The 20,148-nt window shown below is 55.3% G+C and overlaps 1 protein-coding gene across 16 annotated transcripts in view; it reads left to right on the top strand.

The window, feature by feature from the left end:
* OBSCN (obscurin, cytoskeletal calmodulin and titin-interacting RhoGEF) overlaps window positions 1-20,148 on the top strand; it is a 205,629-nt gene that overhangs the window by 139,982 nt on the left and 45,499 nt on the right. For 10 of the 16 annotated variants that reach the window (XM_066353036.1, XM_066353059.1, XM_066353075.1 and 7 more), the window contains 14 exons: window positions 98-361; window positions 1,973-2,236; window positions 2,780-3,043; window positions 5,811-6,007; window positions 6,156-6,231; window positions 8,957-9,229; window positions 10,191-10,457; window positions 12,667-12,939; window positions 13,220-13,495; window positions 13,803-14,090; window positions 14,210-14,485; window positions 15,071-15,444; window positions 16,046-16,916; window positions 17,595-17,873. In XM_066353036.1, coding sequence (XP_066209133.1) covers window positions 98-361; window positions 1,973-2,236; window positions 2,780-3,043; window positions 5,811-6,007; window positions 6,156-6,231; window positions 8,957-9,229; window positions 10,191-10,457; window positions 12,667-12,939; window positions 13,220-13,495; window positions 13,803-14,090; window positions 14,210-14,485; window positions 15,071-15,444; window positions 16,046-16,916; window positions 17,595-17,873 — 4,242 coding nt within the window. The remainder of the gene's footprint in view (window positions 1-97; window positions 362-1,972; window positions 2,237-2,779; window positions 3,044-5,810; window positions 6,008-6,155; window positions 6,232-8,956; window positions 9,230-10,190; window positions 10,458-12,666; window positions 12,940-13,219; window positions 13,496-13,802; window positions 14,091-14,209; window positions 14,486-15,070; window positions 15,445-16,045; window positions 16,917-17,594; window positions 17,874-20,148) is intronic. The other 6 variants (XM_066353124.1, XM_066353162.1, XM_066353053.1 and 3 more) reach the window with 5 other exon arrangements.

Below are 20,148 nucleotides of genomic sequence, written 5' to 3' on the forward strand. Positions count from 1 at the left end.
CTAGGTTTTACGTCTTCTCTGTGCCGTCCATCTCTGGTTGTCGGTGTCCTGACAAGATGTGTGATTGTGTGCGTGTGTCTCTGCCCCCCCACCCCAGCCCTGCCTGCCAAGTTCACAAAGGGTCTGACGAAGGGAGAGGCTATGGAAGGGGCCACGGCCACGCTGTCCTGTGAGCTGAGCAAGGCGGCTCCCGTGGAGTGGAGGAAGGGACCGGAGACCCTCAGAGCCGGGGACAGAGTCACCCTGAGGCAGCGCGGGGCTGTGTGTGAGCTGGAGATCCGGGGCCTGGTGGTGGCAGATGCCGGGGAGTACTCGTGCCTGTGCGGGCAGGAGAGGACGTCGGCCACGCTGGCGGTCAGAGGTAAAGACTGCGTGTGCCCCATGGAACAGTGGCTGTGTGTCCGAGGGTGTGGGCAGATCCCCGTGCTGTGCCGTCTGCCTCGGTATCTATGCTTTTCTCTGTGCCTCCTGCTACCCTGCAACACAAGTCTTAGCACCTGGCTGTGTAAGGTCTTCTCAGGTAAAGATGAGAGAACAAGGCCTACTGTTTTACAGGGGTCACACACACGGTGGACTAGAGTGCTCATGAATGGGCCATGTCAACAAGGATTGAGAAGTAGATGCAAGTATGGCTCTCGAGTCAGTTCCCAGGAGGGCCTAGGCAGGGGTGTCAGGACAGACGGTGGAGGGAGGGAGCCAGGCCTATGAGCTGGCCAGGAGAGAGGATGGGGCCTGAGACCCTCAGAGATAAGTCAAGACCAGACTCGGCCATGGTGAGGAGTGGCTGGCAATCTGGCAATTGGTCAGGTCCCTGGCAGAGGTCTGGGTCCTCAGGGTCCCTCTGAGGTCCTGGTCAATTCCTAAAGATGAAGCAGATGGAGAGAGGCAGTAAGAGGCCACTCCCATATCCTGGGAGGGTCCAGGGATCAATATCCAAGAAGGGGCACAGGGCAGGGGTGAGTCTGAGAGGAGCAGAGGGAGGGCACCTCTGTAAGGTCCCAGGCCCTGGCAGACCTACTCATGAGACAAGGTGGTCAGTGAAGAGGAGGACTCTGGAGTCTGGGTGGAACCGTCCTTGCACAGATGTTCAGCCCTTTGGGAAGAAGCCAACACCATGATTCCTCAAGCTGCATGGACAGCACAGCATCTGCAGCAGGGAAGAACTGGGCCCTTAATGCTGGTCAGATCCACCAGCAGACCAAAGGCGCATGAGCTCAGAGGGCTGTCGCTCAGCCAGTAGCCGGAGTGCCAGACTGGAGGCGACAAGCTATAGGCAGCTCAAGAGAGCTGTTTCTAAAAGTGTGTGGACACCACAAGGACACCTGTAACTGGGAGACGAGACAGAAGGAGGGTGGCTTATGAGCCCTCCCCGTCAGGATGTTCCTTGCTCTGGTCTGTCCAGGTCAGTCCCGGTGAGTGCTGAACTGTGGCCTCTGGAGCTGCAGGAGGTGAGAAGAGAGCACTAATACTAATACAGCATCATGGAGTTCATGATGTCACACAACAGTTCAGCAGCCCTTTCTTTGTCTCTTTGCTCTCACTGTACCCATCAGGGTCACAGATTGCAAAGAGGCAGCCATGGAAGTAGCCACGGCCATGGTGGTGTTAGTTGAGCAACCTGGTGTATAGTCTGAGGGAAGGGGCCAGGGCCCTCTGTCAGTCTGAGGCAGGAAGGGCACCAGAAGATTGCAGAGTGCCACCTTCTTGTCACTATCTCTGTGCATGTGTCTGTTGAAACTATGGCTGTTTCCCTGTGTCAGTCCTGGTCAGAGGTCCTCACTGAGGGTCCCAGCTCTGTCATCTCTTCACTGATGTTCACTGGATGAACATTACCCCCAGAAATGTGTCTGTGTGTTCACGTTTCATTCCTCGTCTGCTCCAGAGCGTGTTTCATTGTCAAGGGTCCATGTGTTGTGCCCACCCCCACGTTCCGGGCAGTCTGATGTTCTCTGGGTATTTCTAACCTCCCCAGCCGTGCCAGCCAAGTTCACAAAGGGTCTGAGGAATGAGGAGGCCACGGAGGGGGCCACAGCCACACTGCACTGCACGCTGAGCAAGGAGGCCTCTGTGGAGTGGAGGAAGGGGCCCAAGACCCTCAGAGCCGGGGACAGAGTCACCCTGAGGCAGAACGGGGCTGTGTGTGAGCTGGAGATCCGAGATCTGGTGGTGGCTGATGCCGGGGAGTACTTGTGCGTGTGTGGGCAGGAGAGGACATCCGCCACACTGACCGTCAGGGGTAATGGCAACTGTGGCCAAACAGAGTCATGTTTTGGTGTTTAGTTCCTTGCTTCCTGACATCCATCTGCACTCATTCTGTGTTTCCCTGTCTCAGTGTCATCCTCATCCGTGATTCCACGGAAACCCACCCTCCTGGGCTATTGTACAAAACACACGAAACCAGCATCTAAGCTACTAACCCCTTGTGCCACCAGTGGTTCTGTCCTGTTATCCTCTTGGAGTCTGTGTTCTTTCCTCTGTCCAGCCGTGTCTGCCCCAGGTTTTCCCACAAAACCATTCCACATGTGTTTCCACGCCTCCTCAGCTCTGTTCACCAGCTTCCTACAGAGCCTGGGTCTGAGGAGCCCAACAGAGTGACCACAGTCACACTGCTCACAGACTGGGCTGAGGGAAGCCACAGTGCACAGCATGAACTGGACAAACCCAGCATGTGGCCCGTGTCTACCTAGGTTTTACGTCTTCTCTGTGCTGTCCATCTCTGGTTGTCGGTGTCCTGACAAGATGTGTGATTGTGTGTGTGTGTCTCTGCCCCCCACCCCAGCCCTGCCTGCCAAGTTCACAAAGGGTCTGACGAAGGAAGAGGCAATGGAAGGAGCCACGGCCACGCTGTCCTGTGAGCTGAGCAAGGCAGCTCCCGTGGAGTGGAGGAAGGGACCGGAGACCCTCAGAGCCGGGGACAGAATCATCCTGAGGCAGCGCGGGGCTGTGTGTGAGCTGGAGATCCGGGGCCTGGTGGTGGCAGATGCCGGGGAGTACTCGTGCCTGTGCGGGCAGGAGAGGACGTCGGCCACACTGGCGGTCAGAGGTAAAGACTGCGTGTGCCCCATGAACTAAATTGGGTGCTATTGTCCTGTCCTTGTCTTTTGCATTTCCGTTGTCATCTATAGGCTCTCATTTTCTCTGCTTTGAACAGTTTTACTCTGTTCCCTGTCTGCTTCCCTGTCAGTGTTTTCCTTTGTCCAATGTCTAATTACTGATCTCCGTTCAGTTGACCTCCCTTGGCCAGCTCTCATGGTGAAGAGAGAATCCCAGCTTGTGTCTCTTCCTGTCCTCAGCTGCTGATTTTTTTGTTGTTGTTTCTCCCTAGCTCTAGTCCCGATTGGAGGGATGGCCCCTCTTAGGGGCCTGAGGTCCTGATGATCTGGTGGGACACAGCCCTACCCATGGGCGTTCTGGGTGGAGGCTGGCATGAGACTCACTGGTTTGATTCAGAGCTCCTCTCAAAGCTCCCAGCACAGACTCCTTCCCCTTGAAGTAGATCCAGGCCCATGATGCGTATTTCTGCCCCACCCTCTGGGGCTGTGGCAGTGGGTCCTCAGGGCAGTCAGGCCCGTCTCCTGGCTAAGCGTGGGGCTGCCATCTTCTGACTATCTTGGAGAGCCTGACAGGAGCCTGGGTCTCTGGACTGACTCTCCCCTCTACCTGCCCACCTTGCAGCACCACAGTTGGTATTCAGGGAGCCCTTGCAGAGTCTGCAGGCTGAGGAAGGCACCTGTGCCAGCCTGCGGTGTGAGCTGTCTGAGCCCAGGGCTGTGGTCTGGAGCAAGGGTGGCCTGGAGCTGCAGGCCAGCGGGCGCCTGCAGCCACGGCAGCGGGGCTGCACGGTGGAGCTGGTGCTGCGTGACCTGCGCCGGGAGGATGCGGGCGAGTACACCTGCACTTGTGGCTCCCAGGCCACCAGCACCACCCTCACCATCACAGGTGTGCCCACGGTGGGCTCTGCCTTCTGCCTGGGACCCACCTTCTTTGTGGGGACCCTCTGGGCTGCTGTCCTGCTCAGCGAGTCCCATCTGAGAGGACCCTGGCTCTTGCAGGACTGGTGGGCGAAGCAGCCTTGAGGCTCTGTTGCCCCCGCCCTCCACAGCTGCGCCTGTGCAGTTCCTCCAGGAGCTGCAGGCCCAGGAGGCGGACGAGGGTGCCACAGCACACCTGCGCTGTGAACTGAGCTGGGCGGGGGCCAGTGTGGAGTGGCGCAAGGGCCTGCTACAGCTCTTCCCTTGCACCAAGTACCAGATGGTGCAGGGGGGCGTGGCCACAGAGCTGCTGGTGCACAGCGCTGAGCAGGAGGACACTGGCTACTACTCCTGTGACACAGGCCACATGCAGAGCACCGCCAGACTCTCAATCGAGGTGAGAGTCTCGGATTGAGACTCTTGCCTTCCTCAGGCTCCTCAGACCCCATGGAGCGGAGGGAGTGCCTTACTCAGTACCTGTAAGTGCCCGTTTGGGTCCCCCAAGCCCCCAGGCCCATGTTCTAGATGGAGCTGCAGGACTCAGAGCAGGAGGTGGGCAGCCTGGCCCGGCTTTGGTGCCAGCTGACAGCAGTGGAGCCTGGGACCCCTGTGCAGTGGCTCAAGGAGGGTGTGGAGCTACGCATGGGCCCCAAGTATGAGATGCATCACCACAGGGCCATGTATAAGCTACTGATCCACGGGTTCGAGGTCGAGGACTCTGGAGAGTATGCCTGTGTAGTGGGTGGCCAGAAAACTATGACCTCTGTCAAGGTCGGAGGTGAGCCTTCCCCTGATGGCTGCTTTGTGACCACTTTCACCAGATGCTGTTCCAGGGGTGGCTCTTAGGTCCCTGGGGTCACAAGCTCTGTCTTCATTTCTGCACCACTTCCCTGTCTACAGTGAGAAAATGGAAGCTGCAGCCCCTGGACGCTGTTCTGCTCTCTGCCCCCAGCCTGCAGGTGGGGCAGCCCGACCTGGCTGCCCTCTCTGAGCCCCTGCCCGTCTGTACGGTCTTTCTTCCCTGATGTCCCAGCCAGAGCAGGGCTGGCCACAGGGTGGGGATGGGCAGAGGCAGCCCACCACCCTGCAACCCCTTGCTTTCTTCCTCCTAACAGGGTCGCCCTCAGCCCGTCTTTGTCCCCAGGGGTCTGTTTTTATAGCAGGTCAGGTGACGAATGCCACATGAGGCAGATAGAGGCTCTGACAGGGGAAGAGTATTAGAGTATCCAGGAAGACTTCTTGGAGGAGAGAGGGTGGGAGGTTGGACTCGGTGCTCAGACCTGGCTGGTAAGGAGTCCCCCTCACCCATACCCCAGAGCCCAAGGTAACTATCATGGAGCTTGGTTGATGCCAAGGTACAGGCTGACGGGGAGGTGGAGTTCATTCAGCTTTGAGGGGCTGAGGGTGAGGGCCGCAGGTGCCCAGTGGTACCTCCAGGGCCTGCTGCTGCCGAGCAGTGAGGTGACAGAGGGGGTGGTGTGGGGCGATCACACCCGCATGGCTGCAGCTGAAGACTGTGACGCCTGAGGACACAGGCACAGTCTCCTTCCACGTGGGCCTCCACACATGCCCAGCTCAGCTCACCATCCAGGTAGTGGGTGAGGGCGACTGCCCCTCTCACCACACTTGGAGCCAGAACATCCAAACCTTGTTGGGGGACATACTGCAAGTGTTCCTGCTTTTGAGGTTGGGAACTAGCCCCAAGCATGGTGGTTTCAGGGTGGCCTGAGGTGCCAGAGTTGAGGGTTACCCTGTGTACTTGGGTGCAGGAATTGGGGTGGGGTCCTGGGGGCAGACATCCCAGGTGATGAGGCTGATGCCACACCTCCTCTCGTGCAGCCTCTGAGGTGACCATTCTGGAGCCCCTGCAGGATGTGCATCTCAGTGAGGGCCAGGACGCCCATTTCCGATGTCGTCTGTCCAGGGCCTCGAGCCAGGAGGCCCGTTGGGCCTTGGGAGGGGTGCCCCTGCAGGCCAATGAAATGAATGACATTGCAGTGGAGCAAGGCACACTCCACTCACTTACTCTCCACAAGGTAAGACCTTGGGACCTGCCTCTATCCACATGTTCTCAGGAGCACGGAAGGGGAAAATTCTAACTCCAGTTGGATTGACCTGAGAACTTGCCAGGAGAAATGATCCAAACAGGCTTTCAGGCTAACACGCCCATCTCTGCTCCCACAGGTGACCTTTGAGGATGCTGGAACCATCAGTTTCCAAGTGGGCTCATGTAGCTCAGAGGCCCAGCTGAAAGTCACAGGTGGGTAGTCCCGTCCCATGCCTGGCAAGGTATGTTTCTTTATACCTCCCTAGTCAAAGAGCTGTTGGGGGTTGGTGTGATCAAAAACCCAAGTCTTTTAGTAGTAATCTTGCCTTGGGGTGGCAAATTTTCTTCCCCTGACTGCTAAAGCCATGGAGCAGATAGCCCACTGAAGTGGGCTGGTGAAGATCAGCTCAGGAGATTCTGGTGTGCATGTGGGGTCCCTGTGTGGGGTTAGTGTTATCTGTAGGAGGGAAATGGGGAACCTGGCTGTGGGGGTAGGGGACTGAGCCCTGAGGTGGAAGCCTTCTGTATGGCTACCCATTGTATGGCTACTCCTGTGACATAGATCATCTTAACACACATGTGCACACTTGATAGGCTCCCAGGTAATGGTGCAATAGCATACCTGTGACATATGTGCAATTTTGGGTATAGTGTACTTTGTCTCAGGCATACAAATAGGATTTCAACTTGGGTTATACCTTGTCTGCAGAGCTGGTCATTTCTGACTGTACCTCCCCTGCTGTCATACTCTTGGTTCTCACACTGGTCCCATCCATATAACCGAATGTCTACCATTCATCCATCATCCACTCATTATCCACCTATCCATCCATTCACCATCCATTCATCTATTTATCTACCATTCATCTATCTCCCATTCACCATACTCCATTATTCATCCATTTATCTAACATGTAGCATTCATTCACCATCCACCCATCTATGCATCCATTCACCATCAGTCTATCTTCCATCTCTTCACCATCAAATATTCTTTATTATTGATTCATTTATCCACCATCCATCCATCTTTTCATCCATCCATCCTCATTCATCCAATATCTATTATCTATTTACCATTCACCCATCCACCATTATTTATCCATGTATTCATCCACCACCCATCCATCTTCTCTTCACCCACCATTCAACATCCTCCATTATTATCCATCCACCCACCATCTACCATCAATCCGTCATCCATCCACTATCCATCTACCCACTCACCATCCATCCATAATTTATTCATCTACCATCCATTCATTCACCATCCATTCATCCAGCACTTATTCATTCAGCCATCCATCCAGCCATTCATCTATATCCATTTATTCATTTGTCTAACCACCCACCATTTGTTTATTCATCTACCAACTATCCATTCATTTATTCATTCACTTAGCCATCATTTGCCCAACCATTCATCTATTCATCCATCCATCCATCCATCCATCTACTGTTCATCCACTAATTCATCCACCCACCCACCATTCGTTCATTAATTCATTCATCTATCATTCACAATCATTCATCCATCTACCATCGACTATCTATTCATCTATCCATCCATCCATCCATCCATCCACCAACAAGCATCTATCCACCATCTATCATCATCCAACCATTCACCATGTATCCACCATCCATTCATTCATCAATCAATCCAGCCATTCAGCCATTTATCTATCCATACCTGTCACCCATCTACTCAACCATTTATTCACCTATCCATTCATCCATCCACCCATTCATTCACCATCTATCATCAATTGAATAGACCCCATAAGCCAGACCTTGAAAGGGGCCATGTGCAGCTCTGCCATTTAGGAGCCCCCAGTCCACTGAGATAATTGGACATTAGAGACAAGGTATGTCCTAGGTCTCCAGGGGTGGGTAGACATGGCCAGCTCTGTGGCTTCTGGGGTTGGGAAAGGCTCTGTGGTCTCTGGGACTGAGAAAGGCCTCAAGTTGAGTGGTGGGAAAGAAGCAGTGTCCTAGGTGTCCTGGGCCAAGAAGAGATTCATGCATTCATCAGGGTAGGTGTTTGTCAGGAGGTCGTGGAGCTGGGTTGTGCCTTGAGGGCTGTCCCTTGACCACTGTCAGCCAGCTGTTCCTAACCTGTGCCAACTGGCCTGCATACAGAGACGCCTGGCCTTGTCCTTGGGGGAGGGCAGTGGCAATGAGGGTATACAAATAGGTGTCTTGGTAGGTGGTATATGGGCTAGCTTGGGAAAGGTGCTGGAGATGGGAATGGGGAGCTGGGAAGCAGGCAGAGGCTGTCAGATGTGCACTCCCGGGAGAGGCTTGGGGTAGGTGAAGGACTGAGGCTGAGATTTTGGTGGTGCAGCCTGGGAAGGACAAGGGGGGCTTCTAAGAAGGGCCTGGCTAGACCAGGTGTGGGAATATAGAGCAGGCAACAGCCACATCTGGGAAGCCTCTGCGCTCAGACCTGCTGTGTGAAAGGACAGGAAACAGTTGCCATGGGCATTGGGCCCTGGAACCTTAGGGTCGAAAGGACTGCAGGCAACATCTGGAAAGATGGCCTTCTGGGAATAGAAGCATTTGCTTCTCCTATGCACCTACAAGGGCAGAGCGCTTACTACCTGAGGCAGACCCAACCTTCTCAGAGTAGCAGCCTCACAGCTTCTCCTCCCCACCCCACAAAGGTCGCAGCCATGAGGCTGCTGAAGGGGCCATAGATATGTGTCTTCTGTGTACTTTTGTGAAATTGGGTGTATTCTGGAGAGGGGTGGGAGTGCAGGGGAGCTGAGCCTACTCTCTGTGGGTGGTCTGAGTATATCATTCTGTGAGCAAGGTGGGATAGCTGGCCCAGGTGGATCTCTAGACCCCAGCTCCAGAGATCCCTAAAATGGTGGACCCACATGGTCCTGTAGGCCTAAGGCACTCCAGCCTACCCTCCTGTTGCCCTCTTGTGCAGAGGCAGCACCATACCTGGTACGTGGCTTGCAGAATGTGGACGTCTTTGCGGGGGAGGTGGCCATGTTCTCCTGTGAGGTGTCCTGTGCCGGTGGGCCAGAGGCCCACTGGTGGCTGGATGGGACCCCGCTGCAGGACAGTCCCCAGAGTGCCATCTGCGTGCGTGATGGGACCATCCATTCCCTCATGTTGTCGGGCCTGGGGGTTGCTGACTCAGGCATCGTCACCTACCGTGCAGGGCCCCTGGTCTCCACGGCCAAGTTGTTGGTCAAAGGTACTAGCCGATGAGACCCTCCTTTCACTAATGCTTCTGCCCCTGCTGCTCCTGCATGCTTCCTGCAGGCTCCTAGAGAAGGTTGTTGGGGACTGACATTGCCCCACACATGCCGTGTGTGAGTGCTCAGGCAAGCTGCAGTCAGTCCTGCTTCCTGGATGAGAAAGAAGGCCCGGCTCAGTGTGAAGCTGTGGGCCACCTTTATGCTCACCTGCTCGTGGGGTCCTGAGTGCTGCCACCTGGCCTGCACCTACCTCAGGCACACACCCAGAGGACAGCCTGGAAATGAGGGCAGCCTTCCTACTCCACATGGCCTGCTCTATCCCTGCTCATGGCTGTTTCCACCACTGTGGTTTGGGTGGTGTCTTGTGCTTTTCTGGGAAAGAGATAGCCATTGGGGAGGACAGTAGGCTGCCAGGGATCCCTCAGTGCACTCCCAATCGATGTGTCGATTGCTCCTGGGATGGCCTCTTGCTGTGGCTTTGCCTAGTGTGTTTGCCAACAGGCCTTCTCTGCACTGTTGTAGAATGAATTGGCATGCCCCCATGTCCATGGGGCAAACCATTTATGGAGTAGGGTTTGCCAGGTGGAATGGGATGGCTCCCCCTGGAGGGGCAGAGAGGCATCTGGAAAAGGGACAAGCTGGGCTGGGGGCCCCTGGACTTTTATAGAAGTGGGTGCTGTGTCCCTGCTGGGGCTGTGTGCTTCCCCCATCCAGGGAGGCAAGGGCTCAGGGATCAGAGGGGTTCAGAGGGACCCAATGGATGGAGGCTCTCTGCTACGGGTGGGGTGTGTGGTAAGGCTTGCTCTGTGTAGAGGGTCCTGGGCCGCCATGGCCAGTTCCTTTCCTGCCGAAGCCCCTTGCTTGCTTGTCGATGGACCACTGCCACTGACCGCAAAGGGTGGGCGGGCCCTGGCCACACTGCTCAGGCTGACCCATGTCCGGCGTGTCGGCCGACAGATCCCGTGGTGGAGGTGGTCAGTGCCATGCAGGACCTGGCTGTGGAGGAGGGCTGCCCGGCCGAGCTCCTCTGCCAGTACTCACGGCCAGTACAGGCCACGTGGAAGATGGACGAGCAGGAGGTGTGCCCCGACGGGTGTCGTGTCATCATAGAGCAGGACTGGACCGTGGCCAGGCTGTCCTTCAGGCCGGCCTTGCCCTGCGACACTGGCATCTATTCTTGTGAGGCTGCGGGCACCCGCGTGGTGGCCCTGCTGCAAGTGCAAGGTGAGGCCGCCCGGCAGGCCCCTACAAGCCCAGCAGGCTCTGGCCTGGTGCCAGCCCAAGACATACTGTGGAGCATCAGGCAGTGGCAGCCAGCGCTGCGTGCCTGTGACAATACTAGAAAAGAGGGATCCAAGCAGGTGGCTCCTGCTGACGCTCTCTGGGCCCTGAGCCCACTCACAGACCCCTCCCCACCTCAAGCAGCCTGATAAAACAGGACAGCTGGGTAGACTCTGGGAAAAAGCTGTATCTGAGGAATTGGCATCCAAACACCTGGGGAGGGGAGGCAGAGGCAGCTGGGAGCAGCGTCTAGGCAGTGAGCAGGCAGGCGGGGCTGCTGGGCCCTTGGCAGGGCTGCAGGTGGGACTTTGTCCTCAAATCCTGGGTTCATATCCCAGCTGTGCCCCTTCCCAGACTGGTCACACAGAGGGTGCGCCAAAGCCCTATGTTCCTGAAATGATATGCTGTTGAACAGAGTGAGCTGCCCCGCTGTGGAAGGAATTGTCATTTGGCCGGGGCCACTTCCTTCTTGGGAAAATCTGAGCTGTTCCTGGTGGTGAATAAACTGGAGGGTGGAGATGGTTGTCAGGGGCCATCCAAGCTGGAGAGCAGGTGTGAGCAAGTGAAACTGGTCTCTGCCATTGGCCACCTGAAGTCAGCCCTTCCCCACACTAGTTCAACAACTAAGTTTTGTAAACACTTTTTTTTGATACCTGCAAGCACTTCAGAGAACAGACAAAAATCCATCCTTTCACAGCGACATCCCCTGACATCCCTACTGGAAAATGTGATAGGAGCTATGGGGGACGGGGGGCTGCAGTGTGTCTGTCCTGGGCCTGGTGGTGGGGCCGGGTCTTGTGGGCATCTGAGCAGAGCCTTCAGCCACAGCCAGGGCCAGGTGGAGAGGGAGCAGTGTAAGGACTGGAGACAGCAGGTGCTTGGGGGCTTGCTGCTGCTGTAACATCTAGGACTCTGTCAAACAAAGCCGGAGTGACATCCTTGGATAGGAACCAAGGGTGAGCTCTGGCAGTGACCTCACTGGCCTTCCCCTTGTTCCCCACCCCCTGTCTGAGTCAGCTGTAGCTCTGCTCGTGCCATCCAGCAGAATGTAGTCAGATTCCCGAGTCTCCGTCAGTTCTGATGTGGGGAGTAAAGGGGCTGGGCCGTGAGGGAGTCTGGTCTGTGGCACAGCGGTCCAGGGTGGGAGGGTGGGCTAGCAGAGGGATGTGGATGGCCGAGCAGGTTCTCTGCTCTGAGTCTCCCTCCCCGTTTCACTCCCTGGGCCTCTGTCCAGAGCAGACACCCCTGCCTGCAGGCGTGGGCCTGGGCTCTAAATAAGCTTTGAGGGGGCATCAGGGCTGTGTGTGTGGGTTCCATCTGGGGCACGTACCCGGACGGCAGTTGAGGCCATGGGCCCCGACTTCCAGCTCAGTGACTGCAGTGGCTCCTTGCTTTCGTGAGGGTCAAGGGCAGATACTTCCTAGTATCCAGGCCAGCACTGGGTCATCTGGCATTTCTTTTCTGCCTGACCTCACCACCTGGCTTCTTACATCTTTTACCCCGTGGATTGATTCCCTGCTGTCCCCTATGCATCCCTCCTTCATCCCCATTCCGGTATCCCCTCTTGTCATTCCCCCTGGCTGGACTCCTATCCTGAGAATAGCATTAGGAGGTGGCTAGCCAGCACAGCCAGGCACTGAGTTCATAGCTTCCATGAAAAATGTGTGGCCATTTATTATAAACTGACAGATTTTGTGAGAGAACCAGGGAGGGTTAGGGAAAGTGGGTAGAGGTCTCTCTGGTCCCAGTGAGTGAGGGGAGTGGCCTAGCAGGTCTGATACCACTGGCTGGGAGACAGAGGAAACGGGACAAGGTCCAGAGCTCCCAAGTGCAGCCAGGGCAAGGGGTTGAAGCTTCAGGCCAGCTATGAGCCCGACTGTGGCTCTGGTGAGTTTGGGAGACACCTGTGAGGCTTCTCACCTATGAAGTAGGGAAGACGCCCATCATGACCACTAGCATGGTGATGATGTGGATGGAGGTGGGCCGGGCCTTGGGAGGACATACACAATGGTTCCACATGGACACCGTCCATCTCCCTGTCAGTGGCCTGCTTTTCAGCCCCATGGCATGGAAGGGGACTCTGCCACATGACTGTGGTGGGACCTGGGTGGTGTAGGCTCCCACATCCTGAGCCACACCCTCTGTCCCCCAGCCAAGAACACAGTGGTACGGGGCCTGGAGAATGTGGAGGTGCCCGAGGGAGGTGAAGCGTTGTTCGAGTGCCACCTGTCCCAGCCGGAGCTGGCCGCCCACACCTGGCTGTTGGATGATGAGCCAGTGCTCAGCTCCGAGAACGCAGAAGTGGTCTATTTCGAGAACGGCCTGCGACACCTGCTGCTGCTCAAAAACCTGCGGCCTCAGGACAGCTGCCGTGTGACCTTCCTGGCAGGGGATGTGGTGACATCAGCGTTCCTCACTGTTACAGGTGTGGGGTGTGGTGGGGTCTCTGTGGTCCCTCACACACAAGACCCTTCAGAAGGGGCATGAGGATTGAGCTGGGGCCTGCGGGAGGGGAGTGGTTAGAAATCAAGTTCCCCTTTCTGGTGGAGAAGACTGATCTCTGAGACCCCTCCCACCTAAGCTGGGCTGCTGCCTTTGCTCTGAGGTAGAGGAGGGCCAGGGTGGTGGGATTGGTGGCTTAGGGGATTCCTAGCCCCCAGGGGTTATCCCTGGTTCCGAAAGCAAGTCCTGGCCCCCCTCTGCAGGCTGGCGCCTGGAGGTCCTGGAGCCCCCGCGGGACATGGCTGTGCCAGTGGGAAAGCAGGCCCACTTCAGCTGCACCCTGAGCGAGGTGGTGCCAGTGGGTGAGGTGACCTGGTACCTAAACGGGGCAGCAGTGCAACAGGACAATGCCAACTGGATGGTCACCGCAGATGGCAACCACCACACCTTGCTTTTGCGCCGTGCCTGCCCACACCACGCTGGCGAAGTCACCTTTGCTGCCCGCGATGCTGTGGCCTCTGCGTGGCTCACCGTGCTGGGTGGGTGACTTGCTCGCCTGGTGCAGCTTGGGTGCTGGACTCTCCTGTGGGTGGGGAGGGGCGTGAGTTTCCAGCCCCAGAAGCTACTGGGGGTTCTCCACATCCCTTCGCCCAGAGTGGGCTTGGGCTCACAGTCTCTTTATGACCAAAACACACAACTCTCTCTCCCTGAGACAGGCGGCCCGGGGCACTGCTGCTTACAGACCCGGGGAGTGGTTTGCCCATGTCCTCGCTGCACCCCAGGACCATACCCCAGGGCAGGAGGAGAAGAAGATGCCTAACTGACCATTCCCCTGCAATCCCCCAGGCCTCCCTGACCCCCCAGAAGATGTTGAGGTGGTGGGGCGCAGCGGCCACTCTGTGACACTGTCTTGGGTGGCACCCTCAAGTGACGGCGGTGGTGGCCTCTGTGGTTACCGGGTGGAGATGAAGGTATCGGCCACCGGTGAGTGGCAGTTGTGTCACGAGCTCGTGCCTGGGCCCGAGTGCATTGTGGATGGCCTGAACCCTGGGGAGTCCTACCGCTTCCGTGTGGCGGCCGTGGGTCCTGCAGGCGCTGGAGAGCCTGTGCATCTGCCCCAGACAGTGATGCTAGGTGAGTCGCTGGCCTAGTCCTGGCCCATGAGGATGGGGGAAGAGTGGTCCAGCTTGGATCACTCAAGCCTCCCCACACTGGAGGGCTTGGCATGTCCCTGCTGACGTGCTCATCCCCAGCAGAGCCCCAGGAACCTGCACCTGCGCTCCCAGCTCCCGAGACCCGGCAGGCGGCAGCTGGTGAGGACTTGCGTCTGGAGTGTGAGGTGCCGGAGGCTGGTGAAATTGTCTGGCTGAAGGGAACAGAGCCCGTCCAGCCCGGTGGGCGCTTCCAGGTTCTTTGCCAGGGTCGGCAGCACACGCTGGTGATCCGGGGCTTCTCAGAGGAGGACCAGGGCGAGTACCGCTGTGGCCTCGCCAGGGACCCAGTCTCTGCCACTGCCGTCGCTTTCCATGGTATGTCTTCTGGGCCCAGCATGTGGGGGTAGGAACATGGAGGGGAGCCCTGGGGTCTGAAGGTGGGGGGTGACCCTTAGGCACAGCAGGGTGTCCACTTAGGTACTCAACCTCACACTACGGGAGATTGAGACTGCTGAGGAGTCACACAGACCCTTTGGGGCCCAGCCTCTTGTTATAACCCATACCTCTGGCATCTTAGGCTGAACCCCCTCCCTGAATGGGATCCTGGCCATTGCAGCCCTTGGTACCCACTGCTGAGCCCTGAAGTCCTCAAGCCTCTGCAATCTGAAAACCTTGCCCTGTGTCCCCTCCCCCTGCATTCTGAACCTTCCAATGACCTCTGAGCCCCCCCCCCCCCCAATTCTGAGGGCTGAGGTCTGGCCTGACCAGGGGAAGCTGAGGCCCAGGTAGAACCGTTTGGAGCTTCTGAAACCTTGCCAAAGACTTTGCCATCAGAGCCCTGTGGGGGCCCAGGCTGGCGTCAGAGGCCTATTGAAGAGAGCAGCAGTCGGCAGCCAAGGCTGGCTGAGGTCCTGGCTCTGTTCCTGCCTGCCTGGCTGACCAGTGTCCTGCTATCCACAGTGACATTGACCACAGGATCTGTAGATGAAGCCCCCGCCCAGCCCAGCCTGCCCCCTGAGGCAGCCCAGGAGGGTGACTTGCACCTGCTGTGGGAGGCCCTGGCCAGAAAACGCCGCATGAGCCGTGAGCCCACGCTGGACTCCATCAGTGAGCTGCCCGAGGAGGACGGCCGCCTGCAGCGCCAGCGGCAGGAGGCCGAGGATGCGGCCCCGGACCTCTCTGAGGACTACTCCACAGCAGACGAGCTGGCACGCACCGGCGAGGCCGACCTCTCACACACGAGCTCTGATGACGAGTCCCGGGCAGGCACGCCTTCCCTGATCACCTACCTCAAGAAGGCTGGAAAGCCGAGCCACTCTTCACTGGCCAGCAAGGTGAGCCTCCAGCCTACCCTGCAAGGGAGGCCTGAGTGTCTCAGATCTTCACTGCCCAGTCACTGTCCACCCATCCACCATCCAGCAACCTTTTCATCCATCTAGCCTTTGTACATCACCATCCATTTATCCAGCCAGCCAGCCATCACCATCCATTTATCTATTCCTTTGCTATCTACTTCACTCTTTATCCCTCCATCCATCTACCACCCATCTAGCCATCAAGTGTCTATCCATACTTCTATTTATCTATCCAGTGACCCACTGATCTACCCATCCCCCACCCCCCATCTACCTCTCACCCATTCACCTGGCCGTTAAAGCTTTCTCCTGGAGAGCTGGAACTGGCCTCTCTGTAATGTGTTCCTCACCACCCTGTAAGTCTCTGGGTGGCTGTGTAAAGTGATTTCAGGGAGAGTGGGCTTGAATTTTGTGACAACAGGAGTCATCAAGCATCTAGCCCCAGTAAAGAGAGTGCTGTTACCAACAGGTAAAGGCAGAGTGGCTTGCTGAAGGTGGGCACAGACCAGGTTCTACCTCCAGCCTGTCCCAGATGCCCCTGCTCCAGGCCTCAGTTTCCCTACCTTACCTATGCACACAGGTCAGGACCCCAGCAGCCCCTTCAGGAAAGCTGCAGAAGCAGCAGGAACAGCTGGCCACAGCTGGCCCACTACTAGAAGACCTGAGTGGTGAGGACCTCAGTGACCCATCCCTGGACAAGGCAGCTGTGAAGATACAGGCTGCCTTCAAGGGCTATAAGGTGCGAAAGGAGATGAGGCAGCAGGAGGGGCCCGTATTCTGCAGAACATTTGGGGACACTGAGGCACAAGTGGGGGATGTCTTGCGTCTGGAGTGTGTGGTGTCCAGCAAGGCGGAGGTTCAAGCTCGCTGGCTGAAGGATGGCGTGGAGCTAACTGATGGCCGGCACCACCACATTGACCATCTTGGGGATGGCACCTGCTCCCTTCTGGTCACTGGTGTGGGTCATGCTGATGCCGGCAGCTACGCCTGCGAGGTGAGCAGCAAGTTCGGCTGTGCAGTGCACAGCGCCCGTGTGGTTGTCAGCGGGACAGAGAGCGAGCCTGAGAGCTCCTCTGGCGGTGAGTTGGATGACACTTTCCGCCGGGCTGCCCGGCGGCTGCACCGCCTCTTCCGCTTCAAGGGCTCAGCCGAGGTTTCTGATGAGGAGATCTTCTTGAGTGCAGATGAGGGCTCAGCAGAGCCTGAGGAGCCTGGGGACTGGCAGACCTACCGTGAGGACGAGCACTCGGTCTGCATTCGCTTCGAGGGACTGGCTGAGGCCCGCCGGGCCGCTACCCACTTCCAGGAGATGTTTGGCATGCTGGGCATTGGGGTGGACATCTGCCTGATGGAGCAGGGGTCCCAGGGAGTAGAGATCCATATCACCAAGGTGGCCCTTGCCCCCTCAGCGCCTCCAAAACCACTGCCCAGCTTGGGGACAGCAGAGGCTGGTGAGTCTGTGAGCCATCAGGGCGGGTTGGGAGAGGACGGGCAAGACTGGTGGGTGAGCAGGGTCAGTTGAGAGGTTGAGTTGGTTGGGTTCCAGCTTCTGGCCCTTGGCAAATGCCATCCACTGAGCTTGGAAGAGCCCCAGTCTCGTCCACCCTAGCTCTGCCTGTTACTAGCTAGCCTCTCAGAGCCTGTGTTCTCATCTGTGAACTGGCTATGGGAATGATTTTTTTTTTTCTCCGTGAGGGTTTGAATACACTCTGTATAAAAGGTGGAGTTCCATATAATATGGTTTGTGCCCCATTTCCGGCTTTGGCAACAAAAATCAAAAAAGCCATCTCACCGTTTACTTGTATGTCCCTAGAAGTGACCGAAGGAGTGTCCTGTCTTGAATTTTTTTCTCTTCAGTTCTGAGCGTGAAGGTCAAACCCTAGGTTTACAACCACACTGCCTTGACCCCACCTCCCGCTTCCCGTCTGCTGTCTCTCTGTCCACAGGGTGGCTTGGGAACCAGGCTGACAAAGGGAGGAGTCTCCTAGAGAATGGGAGGAGGGAGGAGCTCAGTGAGTGGAGACAGGTGCTCTCTAGCTGCCTGGTTTGTTAGTGCACTCACTTGAGTGGGGGCCACACAAGTCACACACGTGGACCTGCTGTAGCTGGGGCTAACTTGCACTCCCTAGCCCCAGTGTTCCTGACCGAGCTGCAGAATCAGGAGGTGCTGGACGGGTACCCTGTGAGCTTCGACTGCGTAGTGACAGGCCAGCCCATGCCCAGCGTGCGTTGGTTCAAAGACGGGAGGGTACTGGAGGAAGACGACCACTACATGATCAGTGATGACCAGCAAGGAGGCCACCAGCTCATCATCACCGCTGTGATGCCTGCAGACATGGGTGTCTACCGTTGCCTGGCCGAGAACAGCATGGGCGTGTCGTCTACAAAGGCTGAACTCCGAGTGGACCGTGAGTGTGGGTAGACTAGTATGCCAGCCCACAATGGGTGGCTTGGGGCTTTCTGACTGGGAGGGGGCGGTGCTGGGCTGGATGATGGTCCCGCTTTGTAGCCTCAATGTCTTGTGGCTGATGGAGATCTCTCTGGGAACCTCCTGGGGTGGGGGGTGGGTGCCTTAACTCCTTGAGAAGCATCAGGGCTGAGGAGGGACCCAGGAAGGTTTGGAGGTGTCTCAGGGAATGGTGTGTGATAAATGGCACTGTGAGCAATACAAAATGCATATCCGGTTTCATCCCTGGTTCCTGGATTCACGGCTCCTAAATCCCTTGAAATTCCTAAGTGACAGGTCATTAAAGCAGTGACTCCTGGAGGACCCCTAGATAGCTTAGAATGGAGGAACGTCACAGAAGAGACGGTGCCACAATCCCTACAAATATATCCAACTGATTTTTGAGAAAAGTGTAAAAGCAAGTGGAGGAAGGATAAAATTTCAACAGACGGCGCTGGAGTAATTTGGACATTTATGAACAAAAATAACAAAAAAGGGACCTAGACCCTCTATGAAAATTAACTGAAAATGGATTGCATACTTAAATATAAAATATAAAACTTCAGAAAAACAACAGAAGAGATTCCTCAGTCTGGAGAGCTAAGAAAGGCCTTTGTGTACTTGACCCGTAAAAGAAAAAAAAAAAGTAAAATGGACTTTATTGCAGTTAAAAAGTTTTGCTGTGAGAAAGACCAGTGTGGGGAAGAAAATGCTATAGGCTGGGAGAAAATATCTGCAAGTCATGTATTTTGTAAAGGACATTATCTAAACTATGTAAAGAATGCTCAGCATTGATCAGGAAAAAATATAATATTTAAAAATCTAATTAGAACAGGAGCATGTGCAGACATTTCGTGGGAAAGGACATAAGGAGGGCAAATAAGTGTGTGGAAGGTGTTCCACATGTTAATCAACAGGAAAATGCAAGTCAGGGCCCCATAGAGACGCAATTGGATGGCTAACATATAAATGGGGCTGTACCACATGCAGGTGAGGACGTAGAGAAGTGGGACCCTGTGTATTGCTGGTGGGAGTGGAAAACAGTGCAGCTGTTCTGGAACATGGTGTGGACACTTTTACAAAACTAATCATGCACCTATCATATGACCCAGCAATCATTTTGTTGAACATTTATTCAAGAAATGAAAACTCAAATTATTAACACAGTCTGTACCTAAATGCTCATTGTAGCTTTATTCCTAACAGCCCAAAACTGGTAGTGACCTAGGGTTAACTGTGTTCTATGGAATGCTACTAAACAAGGAAAAGGAACATGTTACTGACACTGTAACAAGTGTCATAAAACTGCATTTTATTGTATGAACACATAGACACATTCAATGGAGTTCATGTGAAATGTAAAACCTGAACAAGGTTGATGGATGGATCAATGTCACCTTTTATAGTTAAAAGTTAACTTTGGGTATATAGGATTTTTGTACTATTTCTCAGAATGGTATGTGAATCTACAGTTCTTGCAAAAGAAAAAGGAAAAGACTATTTAAAAACACAATAATAACAAGTCGATTATCTTAAGACAAGAGCTTACACATTTCCCTGTGTACCTCTATATCCATGCTCTTCAATCTGTTGTGTGGGTCTAGATTTCCATCTGGTGTCACTTTCTTTCTGCCTGAAGGACATTTTCTCACATTTTTTGTAGACTTGGGTGTGCTGGAATTCTTTCAGCATTTGTATATTTGGAAAAAAATTTTTTTTTCAAGTGAAAGGAAGGGAGATAGGCAGAGTCTCACATGCACCCCCAGCGGGATCTACCCAGCATCCCCTTTCTTGGGCCAATGCTTGAATCAACTGAGCTATTTTTAGTGCCTGAGGCTGACCACTAGGACCAACTGAGCTATCCTCAGCACCCGGGGCCGAAGCTTGGACCAATTAAGCCACTGGCTGCAGGAGGGAGGGGGAGAGTGGGAAGAGAGAAGCAAATAATCGCTTCTCGTATGTGCCCTGACTAGGAGTCAAACCAGGGACATGGGACATCCATACACCAGGTTGATGCTCTATCCACTGAGCCAATTGAAGAAATGTCTTTATTTTGATTTTTTTTTTTTTTTTTTTAGTTTTGAAGGATTTTATTAATGGAGGAGATTTATTAAATATGCTGGCTTCATATGGCTGACACGGGGCATTTGCAGACCCAAATCGTGTGTGCCAAATACATCTCGGGCTGGCTATATACCCTTGATCACACATGGGCTGGGAAGAGCATGACATCATGG

The sequence above is a fragment of the Saccopteryx leptura genome, chromosome 1, assembly GCF_036850995.1.
Source record: "Saccopteryx leptura isolate mSacLep1 chromosome 1, mSacLep1_pri_phased_curated, whole genome shotgun sequence".
In the NCBI taxonomy this organism is placed as follows: domain Eukaryota; kingdom Metazoa; phylum Chordata; class Mammalia; order Chiroptera; family Emballonuridae; genus Saccopteryx; species Saccopteryx leptura.